The sequence below is a fragment of the Schizosaccharomyces cryophilus genome (genome assembly GCF_000004155.1).
Source record: "Schizosaccharomyces cryophilus OY26 unplaced genomic scaffold supercont4.1, whole genome shotgun sequence".
Taxonomy (NCBI): Eukaryota; Fungi; Ascomycota; class Schizosaccharomycetes; order Schizosaccharomycetales; family Schizosaccharomycetaceae; genus Schizosaccharomyces; species Schizosaccharomyces cryophilus.
This window is the reverse complement of record NW_013185624.1, coordinates 239,163-260,056: the sequence shown is the minus strand read 5'-3', so window position 1 is coordinate 260,056 and position 20,894 is coordinate 239,163. Positions and strand designations below refer to the sequence as shown.

The window sequence follows — 20,894 nt, the reverse complement described above, 5'->3', positions numbered from 1 at the left end:
AAGTGAACTTGCTCAGTTCATAGGTTCTCCTTCTAGGTTGTGGAGGATGAATACCGAGCTCCATCGAAATCAAACGAGTAAACCAAAGTTTTGAAGAAACCATGTAAAAAGGAAGGAATATATAAAGGAAAAAGGAATTGTAAGATTGAAGACTTCTAAGCCAAATAGTGCGCTGAGACTTGGAAATATGGGAAGACCTCATGAAATCACAGGATAACCACAAGCTACTGAACGGCCGGACGACGCATATGGGACTCGCTTACGACGTAGAGTTTTCAGGAGTCACGGTCGTGTTGTCATTCTGTTCTTCTTGAAATGTTTGGAGCTGGGGAAGCAAATCGTTCAGGTCCTTCGAGAGCGACTCAATGGCGGAGCTAGCATGTAGCAAATGTGTGTAATGATTATAAACCAGAGACTTGTGGTCACCAGAAAGCTCTTGGATAGAGGATACTAGCTGTTTCTGGCGTTGCAAAAGCTCGTTAGGAGACAATTTCTGATGAATACTGGTCAGATAATCATTTAGGTCAAAATCCGCATTCGAAAAAACAGGATCTATTTCTTTCAAACTAGCTTCTTCTTTTAAAGGGACGTTATTACCATTGGATATGGATCTAGCTGTTGACACGGTCGATGAAGATGGTGTACGAATAGGTAAATTGTAAAAATTACGAAGAGCCTGTCGTTTTTTTTCAGACATTCTCAAAAAAAAATATGAAATTTAGCAAGACCTCATTGAAAGCTCAGGATCCACAGGAAAAACCTTGCTTTTTGTTTGCTTACGCGTCAACAGTTTTATAGACGTTTTCGTATCACTGAAGATTCATGTCATCGATCTAAATAACGATATGCTGCATGGCACTATCCCATTGTTTACACTGAAAAGACAAAAGAAATGTTTTGTGTATAAGCAGCTGGGTGGTTTTTTTCTTAAATACAGTTCAATTCCTTGCAAGGTAAAAGTTCGTGGCAAATGAAGTTTGCATTCGCGGTCACTTGGAAAACTGATGAAATGAAGCAGTGTGCTATTCATTACCAGGTTGATTTTGGAACGACGGTAGATGTTTCAGAATAGCTATCAGCTATAACCAAGGTTATTACCATAGGAAAAAAAGAAGAATGCCACCCAATTCACTGAATGTTCAAACATTTAGTTTCCATCGGTTTGTTTACATTATAACGAGTGGCCGGGCGTAATCCTATGTTACAGTAAATACTCACAAAACGCTACAATCCCTTAACAAATAAACAAAATGGTTTCCAAAGAAAAAAATTCCGTTTTCAATGTTTTACGTGGTAAAGGAAATTAAAAGAAAATAATAATGACTAATCTCAGTTGTTTCTATATTTGAAAGAAAGGATCCCTTCCCTCCTTTTTATGGGCCTCCAACCCTGGACCAATTTCTTTTTTCTTTTTCCATCAACCGGAAACACTTTAAAAATAAAAAAATTAGGAAACTAGAAGGAACTTACGTCTTTTGATGAACCATTTAGAATGAAAATCAGTACTTTCGTTTAAATTTTGACCAGCATATTGGAGCCTTCATTTACATGAAATTTTACACTTGGATGACAGTAGAATTCTGAAACCGGAATTAAATAGAAAGAAAAGTCAGTCTAACGTCTGGGAAAGCCTTATTTAGAAATGAATTCTGTGGATCAAATTATAGAAGATGAATTTCATCATCCTTATAAGCCTTATACAATTCAATTAGAATTTATGCGTGCTTTATACAATACTATTGAAAACAAGAAAATTGGCATCTATGAATCTCCAACTGGTACTGGAAAAAGTCTTAGCTTGCTATGTGGATCGTTGACATGGTTAGAGAAAAAGGGAAATTTACATATCGAAATCGATGAACGTGAAGAAGAAACAAACAAGTCGAATTCTTCAAAGCATGCCATTCCTGATTGGGTCATTATGCAGGATCAAGAATTACAGGTTAACCAAGCTAAGAGCACTCATGGATACTTGGAAAAACGACTTAACAAAATCCGGGAGAAGAATCGAAAAGAAAAGCTGTTACAAACAACTAGCTTCCAACATCAAAAGGACTTTCGTAAGAGAGCAGCACCAGCTGTTATTCTGGATCCCTCAACAACCCCTACAGCAAAGTCAAGCAAGACTGCTCAAACTATAGATGACTCTCTAGAAGAGTTTTTGGTTTCCAATGATGTTTCTCTTCACGAAGAAAATGCAGAGTCAACTCTTACCTTCCAAAATGGCTACAGCTCCAAGGTAATGGATTTACTTCACCGTTTAGTGCCAGAAGATGAAAAACTACCGATTGTTCAAAAGGTAAGGTTTATCTATATTGAAATAAAATAAAAGCTAATGCTGATATCTTAAAGATTTACTTTTCTTCAAGAACTCATTCTCAACTCCGACAATTTGTACAAGAGATACAGAAATTAGAAACATCAAAAATTTCTACCCCTATACGGGTCGTTTCTCTCGCTTCAAGGAAAAACTTGTGCATAAATCCAAAAGTTCAAAAGCTGTCACCAACGTCAGCCGTTAACGAAAAGTGCATCGAATTACAAGGTACGGATACTTAACGTTCCATAACTAACATGATTAGGGTCTTCTGAAAAATGTCCATACCTGAAGGACGATACCCGAATTTGGGACTTTCGTGATGAGGTTCTTGCTGAAGTGATGGATATTGAAGATATGGTTGTTTTAGGCCAGAAACTGCATGTCTGTCCGTATTATGGAGCAAGGGAAGCAGTCAACTCTTCTCAGATCGTAACGTTACCATATCCGTTGCTTTTGCAAGAGTCTGCTCGTAATTCACTCAACCTTCCTCTAAAAGACAATATCTGCATTATCGATGAAGCACATAATATTATCGATGCGATTTGCTCTATGCATTCTTCCTCTATTTCATACAAGCAAGTATGCACGGCGGAGTTTCAGCTTGAGCATTACTTCAGTCGCTTCAATAAACGACTCAATGGTATAAATAGAATGCATGTTCGACAGTTGATAAAAGTCGTCGGAGAACTGAAGAAATTTCTTGAGAAAAATATAAAGGAAAGTTCTACAAACAAGGTTTTGCTAATATCGTCCTTGTTTGTATCGCAATCTTCAGATCAAGTAAATTTGCATCATTTAATAGAGTATCTGTCTGTTTCGAAGCTTGCAAGGAAGGTCGACGGGTATTCCAAGTTCCTCTCAAACTCAAAGGAAAGTGTGTCCAAGGACGTATCTCATGCATACGATTTCAATACCACTGAAGAAAAAGCCAAGGTCGAACAAGAAGACAAGTACACCCCTGTGTTAATGCAGCTTGAATCATTCCTTTCCGCAATAGCTAACCCATCCCCCGAAGGTAAACTATTCTACGAAGTTCAGGATTCGTCAAATGCCTTTTTAAAGTATATGCTTCTTGATCCGTCCAAACACTTTCAGACTCTGACGGACCAATGCCGATCCGTTACACTGGCAGGTGGAACAATGTCACCACTAGACGACTTTATTGAATTATTGTTCTCGGAATCGAAAAATCGAATTGATGAATTTTCTTGCGGGCATATAGTTCCGAAAGAGAACGTTTTGACACTGCTGCTCTCCAAAGGCCCTTCGCAAGTACCGTATGAGTTTTCCTATCAAAATCGTACCAAAGAAAATTTGACGAGAGAGCTCGGGAGAACTCTCGTAAATTTTACTTCGCTAATTCCAGACGGTGTGGTCGCCTTTTTTCCGAGCTTTTCATATTTGCAATTCATAACCAAAGTTTGGAAGGATGACGGGACCTTGGAAAGGCTTCAGAAAAAAAAACAGGTTTTTATAGAATCAAAAGATCAAAGCGAAAACACACTGAAATTGTTTGATCAGTATAGTGAATCAGTGGAATCTGGACATGGAGGACTCTTGTTCTGTGTCATTGGAGGTCGCCTATCAGAGGGAATCAACTTTTCTGATCGTCTAGGAAGAGCGGTGATAGTTGTAGGGATGCCCTTCCCTAATGCTCACGATATAGAATGGCAAACAAAGGTTGCGTACGTGGAAGAAAAGATACAGACAAAAGGAAGGAATCCCAAACAAGCAGCACAAACCTTTTACGAAAATACTTGCCTAAGAGCGGTCAATCAAAGTATTGGAAGAGCCATCCGACATCGAAATGACTATGCATGCATACTATTATTGGACCATCGTTACAATCGTCCCAGCATACGTTCCAAACTCCCAGGTTGGCTGCAAGAGCACCTAGAAGTTCCAAGTCAATTCGGAAATGCAATTCGCCAAGTATCTACGTTTTTCCGTACCAAAAAGCAATTGAAACCACCAATGTAATGACATTCTTTTACTCCAGATACGTAACCAAATTTTGTTAGAAAAAGCTTGCTCTCCTCTTCATCTCATAGTAACGGAATGGAATGAATACGAAATGAACGTTTCTAAAGATCTACGAACAAACAATCGCAATACACTACAAAGCACTACGACTTCACACAACAGATATTAAAGTATATACAGACAGCGGATGAACAAAGATTATATTGTACTGAAGAGTGTTGCAGACGGTAATTGAACAACCATAACAACCCTTTTTATGAGATATAAGGAGCTATACGAGTACAATGAAGAAAACCTCTTTCGAAAAGGAGCAATACAGCGTTGCAGTTGCTTTTTACTTAGCTCATCCTTAGGGAAGCGAGTAGCTTATTTACTGTTCAGAGTTAGTGAATCGCACTCTCAAAGAGGAAATTTCACAAAAAGCAGTTCACTTACGATCTAGCTCTCATTTTTCTCCTTCTACGTTTCAGGCGTCTCACGCGCTTTTTCCTCCATTTATCACGCATTTTGGATAATGGTAGAGAGTACTATGACAGACAGCTGCTGTATAGCAGCCTGTGACTGTTTTTTTGGGTCAGGTCGAAACAACACACGTCACAAATGAAGTAACATTGTTACGTTTATTTATTTTTTCGCGTGTTAAAATTGAAATGGAAAGGGTAGAAAAACCGTTTTTCATTAGATGAATCGATACTTAATAGGATAAGGAAGATAAATTACAATCTCAACTTTTCTATACTGAAAAGAACAATATCGAATGCATAGGAAAATATTGAAGGTGTGAAATGAGAAGCAATGCACTTGTCATTGGCCAAGCGTATTTATTCATGGAACATCCTGTCTCCATCAGTAAAATTTGATTTTTCTTCTAGCTTTTCATATTCGTTTTCAAGCCGGTTTTCGCTTCCATACGTTCATCACCAAAATGCTAAATATATGGAACAGCCGGTAATCGTAGAAAACAATACTTAGGCAATTCGGAAGTAAAATACGAAAAAAGCAAACCATCAACTGTACTTTCCATAGTAATCCTGTTATTTCACTTAATAAAATTCAATTCCATTGTTTATATCGACTCTACTCATCCTACATACTATGATCCCTACTACTACTACCACCACCCTCGAGCAAGTGTCCCACTGCGTTACGTAACGTTGCGATTCGCTATTCGCTTCTTAGCATGTTATACTGTGGCCAAGGATGAGAAGACAAACGTGGTTAATTAAATTGGAGCATTTAGCTCACCCACACGCATAGTCTTCACCAAAATCGATCTTTCTCAAATGAATCATGGATCCTTCTAGGGAACTATTTAATGGGACTCCTAGAGAGAGTTTTGAGGGTGGAAATGCACCAGAAATGGCAGGACAAACAGAGTTTACGAATACGCATGGAACTCCATATGGAGTGGAAGCAAACAATAGAAATTGGCAGGTTCCATTATATTGGCAGCATCACGGAAATGAAATGACTGGATCAAGTCCACGGATGGAATATGTTGCTTCAGAGTACGAATCTAATGGAGGGTCTGTTAGCCCAAATAGTACGGCAGCTGGTGCTGGGACTGCAGGTAAAGTAGATCACCGTGGGTTAAATCATATACAGAACGAATATGGCCGAGAATTTTCTTCGGAGGCGCCATTCTACCGCGGCGTTTCTGGATATGGAGAGATGGAAGGCCTTGCTGGTCAAGGTCCTGGCCCTGGTACTCAAGCTAATATTTTCGGGTCTCCAGCCCAAGGTGACCTTGCACTTTTACCAAACTATATGCAGCCGGATGCATCGAATCAGATGGATACTCCGATCTCCAAAGACTTGTACAACATCCCTTCACATTCACCCAACGGTGCCGCTGATTTGCAGTCTACTACCAATGCTACGTCTGCCTCTTTTCAACACCATCCTGCTCACCATAATCCAACAGCCACCAGTGGGGTAGCTAGATCTCCAGGAATGAGTGAATTTCCTGTTGCCCATACGCATGAATATGGCATGCGGACTGGTTCTTCCGACCTTTTTGAAGAGCCGACCCCTGGGGCTTCCATGCATCCATCTATAAGCATATCTACTCTTCTCTCAAGAAACGAGGGCTACGACCCATCTACTCATAATGTTATGCCCGAACAAATATCCCCAGCCATGGCTCCTCCTTTAGACGTATCTTCTCTCCCTCATACCATTTTACGTGGCGTTTCACCCTCTCAAAAGCAATCTCCTATTCCGCACACGGTACCAAACCAATCACGTCGTCGTTATAATAATTCTAATCCTCAGCCCGTAAACCATTCTGCACCTCTGTTATCTCCAGAAGCTCCTTCCATAGATTCTGATGAAATCCTTAGCGCGGATGAAGATGAGCAGCAAACAATGGTTACGCGATTTAATTATCTACAACATCTCCGAAATCGGCGAGATGAAGCTGTTCATGCTGAAAAAAAGCGCCTTCTAGATATTCGCTCCTCGCTACACAATCGGTTCATTTGGCGATATGAAGCTCGGTATAATAAGCTGCATGCTCTAGAGTACTCTCAAAATCATGATTGGGCAGTCCACCAGGCTATTCGGGAGGAAGTGGCTGCTTTAGAAGCTGCAAAAGTTCGTGCAGAAGAAGAACAAAAACAACGTGAAAGACTTGAACTTGAGCGTCTTGAAAAGAAAAAGCTAGAAAAGAACGAAAAGGAGCGGCATCTTCTTGAGAGCACTGAGCAGAAAGATGCTGCTAAAGATAATACACGTACTCATGAAGACAATGTTAACGAGTCTGACGAAATTCCTATTTCCGAGTCTAGACAAGAGGTTCCTCCTGCAGAATCAAAACCTAAGTCTAGAAGTGAAGCTAGAACTGAGGCGAGGGCAAGAATAAAGGCTAAGGCTCGTGCGAAAGCTGCCACTGCCGAATCCGCAGGCCAAGAGGACCTTGCAAAGAAAGAAGCGACAAATGACCAAACGCCTAAGTCTTCTATTGCTGAAGACGGAGAGTCTTCACCTGAGACTCCTTTAACCAAAGCTTCAAAGGCAAAGAAAGCTAAGTCTTCCAAAGCTACAGGTGATTCAGCAAAAGCCGCTGGTGAACAAAAGTCAACGCCTAAAAAGAACACGAAGAAAAGACCTCAAAGATCTGGCCAAGCGGGAGAAGAAGACTCTAGCGCCACAAAAGAGGCAGCAGACCAGGCAGAAAAAGCCAACACAGTTGAAGGTACTGCTGATGGAAAGGCTGCTACCGCGACTCCTAATAAAAAGAAGAAAACGGTTGAGTCCATTCAAATGCAAATCATTAAAGATATCGTCAGAAAGGAAATTCCAAAAGTGTATAAAATAATACAGCAAAATCACTATAATCGTTCGACGAATGCTCGAAAAACCTCTCAGCTGGCATCCAGAGAAGCAAGACGTTGGCAGTTCCGTACGATAAAGAATAACAAGGATATGCAGACCAAGGCCAAACGTGCTATGCGTGAAACTATGGTCTTTTGGAAGCGTAATGAGCGTGAAGAGCGTGATTTGCGCAAGAAAGCAGAAAGAGTGGCTTTGGATCGTGCTAAGAAAGAAGAAGAGGATCGTGAATCTCGTCGACAAGCTCGAAAGTTAGATTTTTTAATTACACAAACAGAATTATACTCGCATTTTGTTGGTAAAAAGAAGGTTGACAGAGAAAACTTACCGTCTTCAGATGCACCAACCGCTTCTGCAAGTGAACTAAATTTTGATTCTGATGATGAGGAAAGTATTCACAAATTAGCCGTCGGAAATGCCCAAGAAGCGATGCTACGAACTCGCGAACACTCCAGAATGTTTGATACTAAACCTATTTCTTCCAGCAGCAGTACTGCCGACATGAATGAAGGAGAAATGAATTTCCAAAACCCTACCTTGATGAACGCTGTTGACGTAGGACAACCCAAGATGTTGATGTGCAAGCTGAAAGAATATCAATTGAAAGGTCTCAACTGGCTTGCCAATTTATATGAACAAGGTATCAATGGTATCCTAGCAGATGAGATGGGGTTAGGTAAAACCGTGCAATCTATATCTGTAATGGCTTACCTTGCTGAGACCCACAATATTTGGGGACCTTTCCTAATTATCGCTCCTGCTTCTACTCTTCATAATTGGCAGCAAGAGATTACTCGCTTTGTTCCAAAACTGAAGTGCATTCCGTATTGGGGAAGTACCAAGGATCGTAAAATCTTAAGAAAATTTTGGTGCAGGAAAAATATGACTTACGACGAAAACTCACCTTTTCATGTTGTCGTCACTTCCTATCAACTTGTTGTGTTGGACGCCCAATACTTCCAAACAGTGAAATGGCAATATATGATTTTGGATGAAGCACAAGCAATTAAGTCTTCTTCTAGTTCACGTTGGAAGAGTTTATTGGCTTTCAAATGCAGAAATAGATTACTTCTGACTGGTACTCCTATTCAAAACACGATGCAAGAGTTATGGGCTTTACTTCATTTTATTATGCCTACTCTTTTTGATTCTCATAATGAGTTTAGTGAATGGTTTTCAAAAGATATTGAAAGTCATGCTCAGAGTAATACTCAATTAAATGAGCAGCAACTTAAACGGTTGCATATGATTTTGAAACCATTTATGTTGCGAAGAGTGAAGAAAAATGTTCAGTCTGAATTAGGTGAAAAGATTGAAAAAGAGGTTTATTGTGACCTTACCCAAAGACAAAAAATACTATATCAAGCTCTGCGGCGACAAATCTCCATTGAAGAATTATTAGAAAAAGCAGTTTTGGGAGGTGATGACACGGTTGCCAGTATCATGAATTTGGTAATGCAATTTCGAAAGGTCTGCAATCATCCAGACTTGTTTGAGCGTGAAGATGTTCGCAGTCCTTTAAGTCTGGCAACTTGGAGCAAATCAGTTTACATTAATAGAGAAGGTTCATTTCTGGATGTGCCATATAATACCCGAAATTTTATAACCTTAGAAATTCCACGGCTAATGTACAAAGAGGGTGGAATCTTGAATGTGCCGAGTCAAAGAAGTCGAGCTGGTTTTAAGAATAAATATTTAAATAATCTTATGAACATTTGGAACACAGAGTACCTTCACAATTCTTCAGCGAGTGACGAGAACTCTTCTTTTTCTTGGCTTCGTTTTATCGGTGAATCCCCTTCCTCTATTAATCATTCTGCTCATAACCCTTTGTTAAGTTTATTGGAGAGTTCAAGTAATAACTCTGTTTCCTCCCATAGATATCAAACACGGCAAGCCCAAACCCTTGATGGTGATTATTTTAACAAGCATAAAATGCTATTATTGCCTGATAATTTAACTAAGCTGAAATGTTTAGGTAAAGATGCTAACGTGGACAGCCCTATGTACAAATTAACGAATGTCATTGAAGAAAGCGATGCACAATTGGACTTAATTTTGTTAGACTCTGTTTTAGTTCAAAAAGCTACTGCTCCTCCAGTAGAAATATATTGTCCTGGAAGTAGACAATTTATGCTTGATCAAGCCATGTTCATCAGAGATCCAACTTGGAGTCACTATATGTATCAGCCGCTAAAGAGCGAAGAAGATCGTATAATTTCAGATCCAGCCATAACAGTTCTGCCTCCTCCTCGAGAACCTTTGGTTCCTTCATTAGGAGTTGCAAAAGGATCATATTCATTTGTACGTATTCCTTCAATGTCTCGATTTATTGCGGATTCTGGCAAGCTGTCCAAGCTCGATAAGCTGTTAGCGGAGCTGAAGGCTAACGATCATCGTGTTCTTATTTATTTCCAAATGACGAAAATGATTGATCTTATGGAAGAGTACTTAACGTATCGTCAGCACAAATATTTGAGATTAGATGGTTCTTCGAAAATTAGTCAACGTCGTGATATGGTTACAGAATGGCAAACTCGTCCTGAACTTTTTGTCTTTTTGCTTTCTACTAGAGCAGGAGGTTTAGGTATTAATTTGACCGCTGCGGACACGGTTATATTTTATGACTCTGACTGGAATCCAAGTATTGATAGTCAAGCCATGGATCGAGCACATCGTATCGGCCAACAGAAGCAAGTTACAGTATATCGCTTTATAACTAGAGGAACTATTGAAGAAAGAATTCTATTTCGTGCAAAAGAAAAAGAAGAAGTTCAAAAAGTTGTCATCTCAGGTGGAGAAACACTTCCTAATAAACAGATGGATCTTAAAGGTAACTCACGAGAAATGGTATCGTGGTTGTTGGAAGAGTAAATTATTTAATGAATATACACAGAGCCTCATTTTTAGGTGTCCTATTAGTTGTTATCTTTGTTTACTGTTTATAGTTATTCATACCCTTTTCATCTATTAATGGAGGGTTATGAAAACAATTATCAAATAATATTTATAGAAAGTTCAAATTCATATTAGTACACATTTATCTATATTAAATAAATTTTAGACACAAGTAAGTATTAAGCTTTTTCAAAAGGAAATAAACGTTAAACACCCAAAATTTTTTTATGGTATGAGCCCTTTTATGCAGACCGAATGCGCTTTGTCGAATCAGTCTCGTCCGTTGCTGAGTTAGAGCGCTTCAAAGGACTTTCTACAGTAGTAGGTGTTTCTGAAGGGCTATTATGATCTCCTCCGCGTTCCATTACTGAATTAAGGTATTGGAAAGCCCAAGCTTTCAATTTGGACTGTTGAGAATCTGACAACTCAGCTGGAAGCGCTCGTTCTTTTTTACTATTAACCAGTTGTAGATGTTTCTTTAACATAATTTCTGTCATTTTCTTGATTCGCAGCTTAAATTCCGACTTTCCAAGCTTTTCTTGAAATCGTGCAGTTTTGTTTGCGAAAAATTTAGCTAAAAGTGTTTTGAATGCCAGCGCAGCAGGTGAATGTGAGGATAGATGATGCTCATTAGGACTCTTTGTGCCTTCATTTTTATGAGTTTGCTTCCGTTCTTGTTTTTTAGTGTGCTTTTTTTGAGCTTCTTCATATGCGAGTTTTCGCTTTTCTTCCTTTTTCTGCTGCTGCAGTCGTTCTTTTTCCTCTTCTTGTTCTTTGGCAAGCTTCTTATGATTAACGCTATCCATGGCAGCGGAAATTATTTGCTTTAAATCAATTTTTGGAGTAGCCGAAGTATTATTTTTGGTCAGATCAGGTTCATCATTAGTGTTGCGGTTGTCCGAAAAAGAGCTACTATTTGATATGCGACGATGTTTATGAAGTGAGGGACGTTTGTGGTATTGTCCTCTATGCGTAGCATATCCATTATGCTTTTCAAACTTGCTAAAATTCCGATTTTCATTTTCAGAGCGATAATTTATTGGCGAATTGTTGTCTAATTCGGGTGTATTTTCTTGTTTTTCACTAGAGGCATCTTCTAGTTTTATTTCCGCAATCGAGTCCTTACTATTTTCATCCTGAGACGGCTGTGAAATGATCTTTCGTCTAGGAATACGATATGCCAGTTCTAAAGATGCCCATTCATTTAGTAAGTTTTCGGCAGCCTTTTTCACTTCTTCGTTATCTGTATGTTGAAACACTTGCTTAACCACTGGCTCTATGTTAGAGTCTTGTATTTTGTTTCGGGTAAGTCGAGGCCAAGATTGCATCGTTATGAGACAGCGAAGGACGAACTCATGATCAAAATCAAAGTTGTTCAAAATGGTTCCAAAAATATTATAACCATGTAGAGCAATAATACATCTGCAAACAGAGATATCGGTGGTCAAAAAAATCCTTTCCATCAGTTTTCGAATTAATGCTTCGTCTTTAGTTTGTAGAAGAACACCGACAACCTTTGTAGCAGACTCCGGTGTTAAGGGAGTAGCCTTGACCTGTTGAACTAATTGAGCAAGATCATCCACGGCGTTTTTACGGCGTTGCTTGCGAGCAAAAGAGCTTTCCCGGTTTTCTTTCTCGGATAATCCAAGAGCTTCGCGAACACTTTCAGGTAATTTCGATTGTGCTTCTGTCTGAGTTTTACCACCAATATAGCCCACACAACAAGGCTCACCGCAGTAGCAAGGCTGCGCTTGAGCACCATATCTGTCGACGTTGTAGTCAAATGTTAATTCTTCACCTCGAAGGATATCTCTTTTGCTAAATATACCCATCCGAAGCTTATCGCCTACCATCCATTTATCCACGTAACAGTTTGGGTTACAAGAATGATTGCAAAAGCGTGCTAATGACCCCCTTTTTGTGGCATCTATGTATTCTCCCTTTTGAAGCATCATAAAATAGAAATGCTTAATGCCTTCTTCATCGTATTGGCACATACGTTTCCGAAACTTCTGCTCAGGAATAACCTCTCCAATGTACTCGTATACAAAAGCATACCTTGGGATGTCCACGACTGCTCGGAGTCCAAATCCCTTTTTTTCGGTTAAAAAGGCGTCGACAGGAGCAAATTCCCGACGCTGAAATCGTTGGTTTCTACAGTGAGGTCCGCAAAAGCAATTATCGTCAGTGCACTCAATGGAAGTCATCCGATTGATGCAATTGGAATCAGGACCACAAGCGATGTTGACACCATCTACCCATTGAGGTCTACAATCACAAGTCATTGCCTCGTTTTGAGGAGGTTCGCCCAGATGCCCAGAATAAATGCATTTCGGAATTTCTTCAAAAGTAGATAAAGCCTTTGGGTTGGCGGATTCTAGATGAAGATATAGCTGAGGAGGATTTGTCTTTTGGGTTGAGCCTGCTGATTTTGAGGTTTCAGAGGATGCACCGGATGAAGCAGATGAGGCGTCAGGTGAACCTATGTCTTTTATGGGAGAACCAGGATTTTGATCATCGGCAGGTTCCACCACATTGGACGGTCTCTCAGTAGAATCTTCATTCTGATTTGGCCGTAGAGAGATAGGACCTTTGGAAGATGGCGAAGATGGCGAAGAAGGAACTGGCTGCTCAGATACTTCAGTGGGCAAAGGAGTGAAGGTTGATGTCGAAGAAGGGATTTGCATGACAAGATGGCAAGAATGAAAACCTCAGAAAATTAGAACTTAAAAAAAAAGAAGAGAGAGAGAGAGCGAGAGAGAAAAAAAAGGCCTTCTATTATTATAATATTTGAAAGCGTTTCACAAGCTTTAAAGGAAGCAAGGCTGATGACAAACAAAATTTTAACAAACAAAGATATTGAAGAAAATTTGACCAAATATTTTACGTTATTTTAGAATCCAGAGCTTTAACAAGAAGAAATTTTCATCTATGAAGCCTGCGTCTCTAACGCGAGAAACAACGAAAGAGAGATTCTTGCAAAATTTCAAAGACGGGCTGTTGGCTCTAGTGTTGTGAAAATGGCGCGTCCAAACGTTTCAAAAACAAGCTGATGAGAAAAGAACCGCTCTTTTCCTTCGTTTAATTTGATTTAAAAGATAAACACATACAAATTGTTTGCAAATCACAATTCTCGTTTTTTATGGTTGTTTTTGGCAGTCTTTCTCTTTCTTATAGTAGGTAACAACTGTTGTCCATTTAAGTAATGGAAAACGTTAAAGTCAGCCGGTATTGTTTACATAAGAAAGATAACCCTTTTTTGATGAAATAGACAGCCTTTCAGTATCCGAGTTGTGTCGCTATTATGCGAATGAATTCTCGATATAAATGGTGACTTCATCTCAGCAACAAGGTGAATTTTGTGCAGAAAAATTTTGTAGACAAAAATTGATTTCCGTTTGTACGTAGATTTATGAAGATTCTTTTCTTACTTTGGTTTGCAAGAGCCTTTTCCTAAGAGTGTTTGTTTTGTATTTGGAGACGAGAGGAATACTAAGTTTTGTTTATGGGAACCGAGTCATGAGTCGGCACTTTTGAGTTTATGAAAAACAGCCTTGCGCATTTTTATTTTCTTTTTTCTTCATACTTGACACTTTTAGCATCCGAGCGACGCATCTGTTACTTGATTTTGTGGAGGGTGAAAATTTGAAAAAATTGCATATACCCTTTGGAATGAAAAATTCAAATTTCAAGAATTGAGCTGAAAATTACCGGAGTCAGTCATTCCAAACTTCCTTGTTGATTTCCCTTCATTCGATATTGCTTTTATCCTTAAAACTACAGCAGAATTCTTTTTCTTTTTTTGTTTTTGTTGTTTCTTTCGTTGTTTTTTTTTTGGGATCCGGCAAACATTGTGACTTGTTTCATAAGTAGCGCCAAAACGTCACAACCACCAAGGAACACACTCCTTTCCAAAACCATAACCTTTTAAAAACTCATCACTCTTTGATTGTCAGAGGAATAATGCATTCCAGCAAGCGTACCATGACTAGCAAGGCTCATATGGAGCCTGAGAAGTCTTCTATGAGACCAGAACTGCCCGAAGACGTCCAGGGATCTTTAATGGACGTGGGTATGCGAATTCGTAAGTCCGTGTCTACCGGTTACAAATCAAAGCAAACGACCTTTCCTGCTTATAACCAGCCCTTGTATAATGGTGTAGCTGAAAATATTGCTTTGAGAAACACGACGTTTTCTTTTGAACCCAATGGTGTGAAGCGCTCATTTGAAGACGCGGTTCCCAATTACAACTGGGCGAATCCTCCTCCCGACTTTGAGGAACCTGAATGGCTGAAGCCTTTTGATGTTGTTATGGAAGGTACCAATGAACGTCTCTAAACCATCTCTTTTCTTGCCAATGATAATATTTGGTTGTAGTTGTTGTTTGTTTGTTTTTCTTGCTATTCTAATCATTTAAATGCGTGTGTGTGTTGTTTTTCCTTCTTGTATTTTATATCCTCTTTCTATCATTTGTCAATCTATCTGTTTCGGGTCAATGTTTTCGTAATACTTTTAAGATTGAAATGACGCCCGGTTTTTATTTAATTTCCCCCTTTGTGCATACGTGTATGTGTGTGTATGTGTGTGCTGTTTTATTTTTCCGTTGTCAATGGCAATTCTAATTTACTTACTATCAAATTTCTTTTTGCTGTTGATTCCTATGTCCACTAGTTGAAGCAATGGAATGTTATCCTTTCATTTTTCGACACTTTTTCATACGCAGTGTTGCTGATTACGAGCAAAAAGGATCCTTTCTGTAATAAGGTACAGAAGAGTAATATAGCAATAAAGAGATGATGGATTCTACTGATTGAAACAAAGGTAAAAGAAAACCGAACAATGTAATTGTATCTTCTTTTAAGACTGCATACAAACAAATGTTAGTATCTACTAAAATACATTTGTAAATTCATGAAAACAAGTCCATCCCAAAACCATTCCATCCGATGTCTTTCTTTCAGCAACAGACGAAAGAAAGGCCGAAAGAAACCTAACAATTTGTTTTCTTTCCTGTAAATTTGAAATCATGCCAGAGCACACATGCTTCTGTTCAAATTTCTGAGTCAAGGGTATTTCATGAAAGCCTTTGACGATTGAGTTTTTGTAAGGCAATTCTTTTATTTCTCAAGAAAGAAAAAACGAAGACCCAATAATTAAACTACGGCAAGCTGTCACTTCCTAGAAAATCCGTATGTCCATTTAAATGATTTTTTTTTATTATTATTATTCTATTTGTTCAGTTTGTTTGCATCCAACATGACTTTTGCCCGCGTCCTTTTCCCGGAGTTTTATCGACACTGATTATCTAAGGGGATCTGATACGCTAAAGATAACCTACAATTATACCTCACCCTCCCCCTCTTTCCGACTATAAAAGGCGAAAGGAACCTCAACGAGAGAACCTGTCATCTACCATCGCCACGAAAAAGACAATTTTCGTGCTTTATTAAAAAACAGGAATTGCTGGAGGATTTTTGGCGTAATTTTTGTGTTTAGAAAAAAAATTAATTAGGACTAGGTGGAATTATCTAATTCGACTTTTTCTTTTGCTCTTATAACCATCGTTAGATATTTCTTGAATCGTTGTAAAACATTTTTTTGAATTCCCTATAATACAAAATGGTCTCGGAAACGAAAGGATCTTTCCAAGTCAAGGCTGGACTTGCTCAAATGTTAAAGGGCGGTGTTATTATGGACGTCGTGAATCCCGAACAAGCTCGCGTTGCTGAATCTGCTGGTGCTTGCGCTGTTATGGCTTTGGAGCGTGTTCCTGCCGACATTCGTGTCCAAGGTGGCGTTGCCCGTATGTCTGATCCTACCATGATCAAGGAAATCCAAGCTGCTGTTTCTATACCTGTCATGGCTAAGGTTCGTATCGGCCATTTCGTTGAGGCCCAAATTCTTGAAAGCATCGGCATTGACTATATCGACGAATCTGAAGTCTTGACTCCTGCCGATGATGTCTACCATGTCGACAAAACAAACTTCACAGTTCCTTTTGTCTGTGGTAGCCGTAACTTGGGCGAAGCTCTCCGCCGTATTTCTGAAGGCGCTGCCATGATCCGTACTAAAGGTGAAGCTGGTACTGGTGATGTTGTAGAGGCCGTTCGTCACACTCGTCAAATGCAAGGTGAACTCCGCCGTGTCAAATCCATGGCTCCTGAAGAGCTTTATACTTTCGCCAAAGAAATTGGTGCTCCTATTGACCTTGTCCGTGAATGTGCTCGTTTGGGTCGTTTGCCCGTTGTCAACTTTGCTGCTGGCGGTGTTGCTACCCCTGCCGATGCTGCTATGATGATGCAGCTTGGTTGTGACGGTGTCTTCGTTGGCTCTGGTATCTTCTTGTCCGGTGACCCAGCTAGACGTGCTCGCGCCATCGTTCGCGCTGTCACTCATTATAATGATCCTAAGATTTTGGCTGAAGTCAGCGAAAACCTTGGTGCTGCCATGGTTGGTAGAAGCGTCCTTTCCTTGGAAGAGAATGAGAAGCTTGCTACTCGTGGTTGGTAAACAGGAAATCGCTTTGCTTCTATTGTATTCTAATTAGACATCTACCGATACTTATTATTCTAATTTCATAATCTCGTTTTTGGTCTGTTTTTTTTCTTTTCTAATTCGTTCCAAAATAGTCTTAAGTTTTTCTATAGAAACGCAAAGTTGCATTAATTAATTTTTGCTTGCCTTTTGGGGGCGTGACGAATAAGGCCTTGGTTTTTGAATCATAATTTACTACAGAGAAAAGTTTATGTCTTTCCTGTGAATCATAGCAATTTAGCACTGTAAATAAAACACATAAATGTATGGAAAATAAAAATTTTTTTTTCAAGAAAATTGGCATCAGTGATTAGTAAGAATTTACGTTCTCTGTACAACGACTGTACGGTCCAAATTCGCGGAATCTTTCCAAATTGTAGTATGAAAGGTACTGCCTGAGAACAAATTCTTGACATATTTGGCTTGTTCAGAAGAGCCAATTTCAAAGACTAATAATCTCAATGCATCTTTGGTAATGAGTGGATCCTTCAATAGTTCAAATACATAAGATGCGATAATTTTATAAAATTGGTTTCCATCCTCTTGAGCTATAAGTGCATGCTTTGGCTCATACCTTCGAACACTTAGATCTGTGTTCGAATAGAATTCGTTTGGTGATATGTAAGGTGGATTACATAGGACGGCATGGCAATTTCTCAGTAAATTAAGCATTGGTTTCTTTGCAGATAGAACATTGACTTTGTGAAATTGAGTATCCAGAGTAGAGCTATCCTGTTTGCAAGCGAGTAGATTCTTAGCACTTACATGAAGAGCTTTTGAGGATATATCGATAATATGGAGACAATGAGGACGCTTGAAAGACGCTGAAATATAGCTGCTAATGCACCCGGATCCAGAACACAAGTCCATAATGCGTACAGGATTTGGAACCAACAGTGAATACAACAGTGGCATTGTTCGCTCTACCCACTCCTCTGTTTCCCATCGAGGAATCAAAACTCCTGGACTGCACTGAATATTCAAAGGACCAAAGGGTTGTGTTTGCAAAATATACTGCAATGGGTATTTACGGCCACGAAGTTTGCAGGCTTGTATAATTTTTCGCTGAATATGAAGTTTACTGTCCTTCGGATAAAGTTCCCGTAGTTCCTGACAAATCCATTTCCATTCTTGTTTAGCCTGTTCTATACTTTCCGTTGCTCGATACAAATCAGCTAAGAATCGATTACTTTTCAAAAAAGTTTTCCATTTTTTTAAATTTCGTAACATGAATGAGATTAATTGATTCTATTGACATGAGGATGTCTATTCGATTGACTAACCGTAGCTGCAAGGATATACTTTGTTCATACAGGAAAATTGTTAAGAGCATTCGAAAAGATGGATTCATTGACCTTGAACTGTATTCTACGAGAAATTATATTTAACAAATATGGAAAGAAATGATAAAAGAAAACATGCATTCTTGTTCAACCATCTGTAATGGACAGACAATATAACTAAGGATCACAGAGAAAAAGGAGACAATAGCAATAGCTACTGTAAAAATTTTTAAAAAAGTGTTCTAAAACAAGTGCAGTTGTAGCTACATATCGTTTAAAATACAATGACAAAATGAGTAGCTTGTTAAGCACTCAACTGGCAGTTTTCTTACACCTGTCTATAAGTGAAGTCGTAAAGACAGGAGGCGACAATATTCGAACCATTCCGTGTCGTCGTCGTCTAAAGAAAAAGCGAATAATAAAGAAGGTAACACACTTTATACAAAAAGAAAGACAACCTTTTAGGGAATTACAAAATGTCATAGCCTCTGAAGCTTTCCTTTCTTTTGAATAGATTAAACAAAAAACAAAACATCTATCACCTTTTCGCAAACATTAAAGGTTAAAGAAAAACGTAAACAAGATTTAGAAGAGTGAGAATAACTTCCAAAGAAAAAGAAACCAATAAAACATTAAATAGAGAGAGCAAAAGGGAAAATAAGAGATAATTAAACAATTAAAAAATCAGAAGAAATTTAGGGATTTACTACAGCCACGTCAGACAAGTTGATTAACAATTGAGCCAAACACTTCTTGGTGTTGTGGTCATCTTTTAACACATGGGCAAAAGTGGCATCACGGAGTGGTTCAGGCAAGCAATGGCGCAAAGCTTCTCTTGCACGAGGATTGTCGCTTAAACGAAGGTAGCAACGGATAACATGTTTAAGTAAGCGGAAAGCAAAAGAATCCACAAGCTGCAAAACCATATTATTTAGAACAGAAGCGACGGCATAAAACCTTTCATAGGTTTGACAGATATATTGCAAGCCGACGTCATCGCACAGGAACTTTTGGACAATGAAAATGGCAACTGTTTTGGAGAGCTCAGAACCGTTCTCCATGATACGAAGGCACAGAGGAATGATTTCAGTAGAGAGAAGAAAATTGATGACTTCTGGGGAATCGTTTTTTACAAGGGCACCAATGACGCCTAAACTGGTCAACCGAAGATACTCAAACGGTTTTGACTTGGATAGGGTATTAAGAAAAGGGTACAAAAAGAGTGTGATGTGAGCGTTCAAAAAATGGATTCTGGTTTCCGGGTGAGAGGCGATACACTGCAGTAAAGCTAACGCGTTACAAACACGATTCGATGTCGGTCCTGTTAATGTAGGGGGATTAAGAAGTGGGTAAACACTGATGATTTCTTGTAATAATGCAGTCATAACGCCATAAGAATGCCAAAGGATCAAAGCAAGATCTTCGTATTGCTCGCGTTTACGTGATAATTCTACCAATGCTTCTTCGCGTTGTGTACCCGAAACAATCTGAATAATCCATTCATAAACCAGAGCTGGTTCATAAGACGTGGGAGATTCCATTTTTGTAGGATAACAAGTAGTATCTTTTGGTTGGAAAAATAATATCAGGACAAATCAGATCCTGTCTTGCAAAATCAATCAATATATATAAGAAACAAACAAGGGCTGCTCTAGATGTTCTACTCTTACAGACGTTATCGTAACAAGATTTTCCGCAAAAAAAAAACAAGAACCTAATATTGTTTTGAAATAAAAGGCTGCAAATTGAGAATCACAAAAAGATACTTGTCTAAAGGTCTAGGAATCCAGACAATAAATTATTTTGAGAGGGTATCAATTCTATAGAACAAATGCAAATCCTTTTCTGTTGTTTGGTTGTTTTCAACACTTTACAGATGGGAGAAAAAGGGTATTTTACACAGGATGGCTTTCTTACGCTTTTGTCAAGTCGTTGCGGAAGGCAGCCTTTGTTTGGTACTTAAGCTATGGCAGTAGAGAAGATGAATTGTGAAGTGCGTTAGGGGGTGTAGAGATGAATAGGACGAAGGATTGTGAGTGCGTCCATATGTAAACAAACGAAGAAAAAATCGAGAAACATGACGGGAGAAAGAAAAAGAAATCATTGAAAAGCAATTCAAAGACTCTTTTTTTTGTTTCATTCGAGTAAAACGGCTAAATACAAATTTTTTTTATTTCGCGTTTTCGCGTCTTCTCTAGAATTGTATGTATAAAACAAAATAATAATTTTATAAAAGCCATCATATCCATTTTTTATGTAAAGAATGCATTTCTAAAAATTCTCCATGGTATATAAGGACCACTGATCCCAGGCTTGCTTCGCTGAAAGTTGACACCCCATCGAATTTGATTCCTTTTGAGCTTTACCAATTTGCGTTGATAAAGGAATTGAATACGATGGGCAGAATGAAACGTCCTTTCTCCCAAGCGTATTCAAGGTTCATCTACCCTTGGATTCCCCGTGGAAAGGCAACATTTCATACTGTTTCATCCTGTTAATAGAATATAATATTACGGTTTTTTTAATTATATAATATGGCAATC

General features: G+C 38.8%; 8 protein-coding genes across 8 annotated transcripts; 4 read left to right on the top strand and 4 right to left on the bottom strand.

The window, feature by feature from the left end:
• Positions 1–259: 259 nt before the first annotated feature.
• Positions 260–697, bottom strand: SPOG_03690 (GARP complex subunit Vps51; the record flags this gene model as incomplete). The annotated part of the gene is made up of 1 exon (XM_013165954.1): positions 260–697. The coding sequence occupies one exon, from the start codon at positions 695–697 to the stop codon at positions 260–262; it is 438 nt and encodes a 145-aa protein (XP_013021408.1).
• Positions 698–1,244: 547 nt separating this feature from the next.
• Positions 1,245–5,166, top strand: SPOG_03689 (ATP-dependent DNA helicase Chl1). The gene is made up of 4 exons (XM_013165953.1): positions 1,245–1,293; positions 1,334–2,299; positions 2,353–2,545; positions 2,583–5,166. The coding sequence occupies exons 2-4, from the start codon at positions 1,643–1,645 to the stop codon at positions 4,298–4,300; spliced, it is 2,568 nt and encodes an 855-aa protein (XP_013021407.1). The 5' UTR covers positions 1,245–1,293; positions 1,334–1,642; the 3' UTR covers positions 4,301–5,166.
• Positions 5,167–5,536: 370 nt separating this feature from the next.
• On the top strand, positions 5,537–10,707 carry SPOG_03688 (SNF2 family helicase Ino80). Its single transcript, XM_013165952.1, has one exon. It carries the CDS (start codon positions 5,594–5,596, stop codon positions 10,508–10,510), a length of 4,917 nt encoding a protein of 1,638 aa, XP_013021406.1. The 5' UTR covers positions 5,537–5,593; the 3' UTR covers positions 10,511–10,707.
• Positions 10,577–14,345, bottom strand: SPOG_03687 (histone lysine methyltransferase Set2). Its single transcript, XM_013165951.1, has one exon. It carries the CDS (start codon positions 13,219–13,221, stop codon positions 10,777–10,779), a length of 2,445 nt encoding a protein of 814 aa, XP_013021405.1. The 5' UTR covers positions 13,222–14,345; the 3' UTR covers positions 10,577–10,776.
• A 42-nt stretch (positions 14,346–14,387) lies between these two features.
• Positions 14,388–15,372, top strand: SPOG_03686 (ribonucleotide reductase inhibitor). Its single transcript, XM_013165950.1, has one exon. The coding sequence runs from the start codon at positions 14,498–14,500 to the stop codon at positions 14,870–14,872; it is 375 nt and encodes a 124-aa protein (XP_013021404.1). The 5' UTR covers positions 14,388–14,497; the 3' UTR covers positions 14,873–15,372.
• Positions 15,373–15,942: 570 nt separating this feature from the next.
• On the top strand, positions 15,943–17,348 carry SPOG_03685 (pyridoxine biosynthesis protein). Its single transcript, XM_013165949.1, has one exon. It carries the CDS (start codon positions 16,154–16,156, stop codon positions 17,042–17,044), a length of 891 nt encoding a protein of 296 aa, XP_013021403.1. The 5' UTR covers positions 15,943–16,153; the 3' UTR covers positions 17,045–17,348.
• Positions 17,349–17,389: 41 nt separating this feature from the next.
• Positions 17,390–18,419, bottom strand: SPOG_03684 (S-adenosylmethionine-dependent methyltransferase (N(5)-glutamine); the record flags this gene model as incomplete). Its single annotated transcript, XM_013165948.1, has 2 exons — positions 17,390–18,257; positions 18,352–18,419. 2 exons carry the CDS (start codon positions 18,417–18,419, stop codon positions 17,390–17,392), a joined length of 936 nt encoding a protein of 311 aa, XP_013021402.1.
• A 627-nt stretch (positions 18,420–19,046) lies between these two features.
• Positions 19,047–19,892, bottom strand: SPOG_03683 (RNA-binding protein; the record flags this gene model as incomplete). The annotated part of the gene is made up of 1 exon (XM_013165947.1): positions 19,047–19,892. One exon carries the CDS (start codon positions 19,890–19,892, stop codon positions 19,047–19,049), a length of 846 nt encoding a protein of 281 aa, XP_013021401.1.
• Between the last annotated feature and the right edge of the window lie 1,002 nt (positions 19,893–20,894).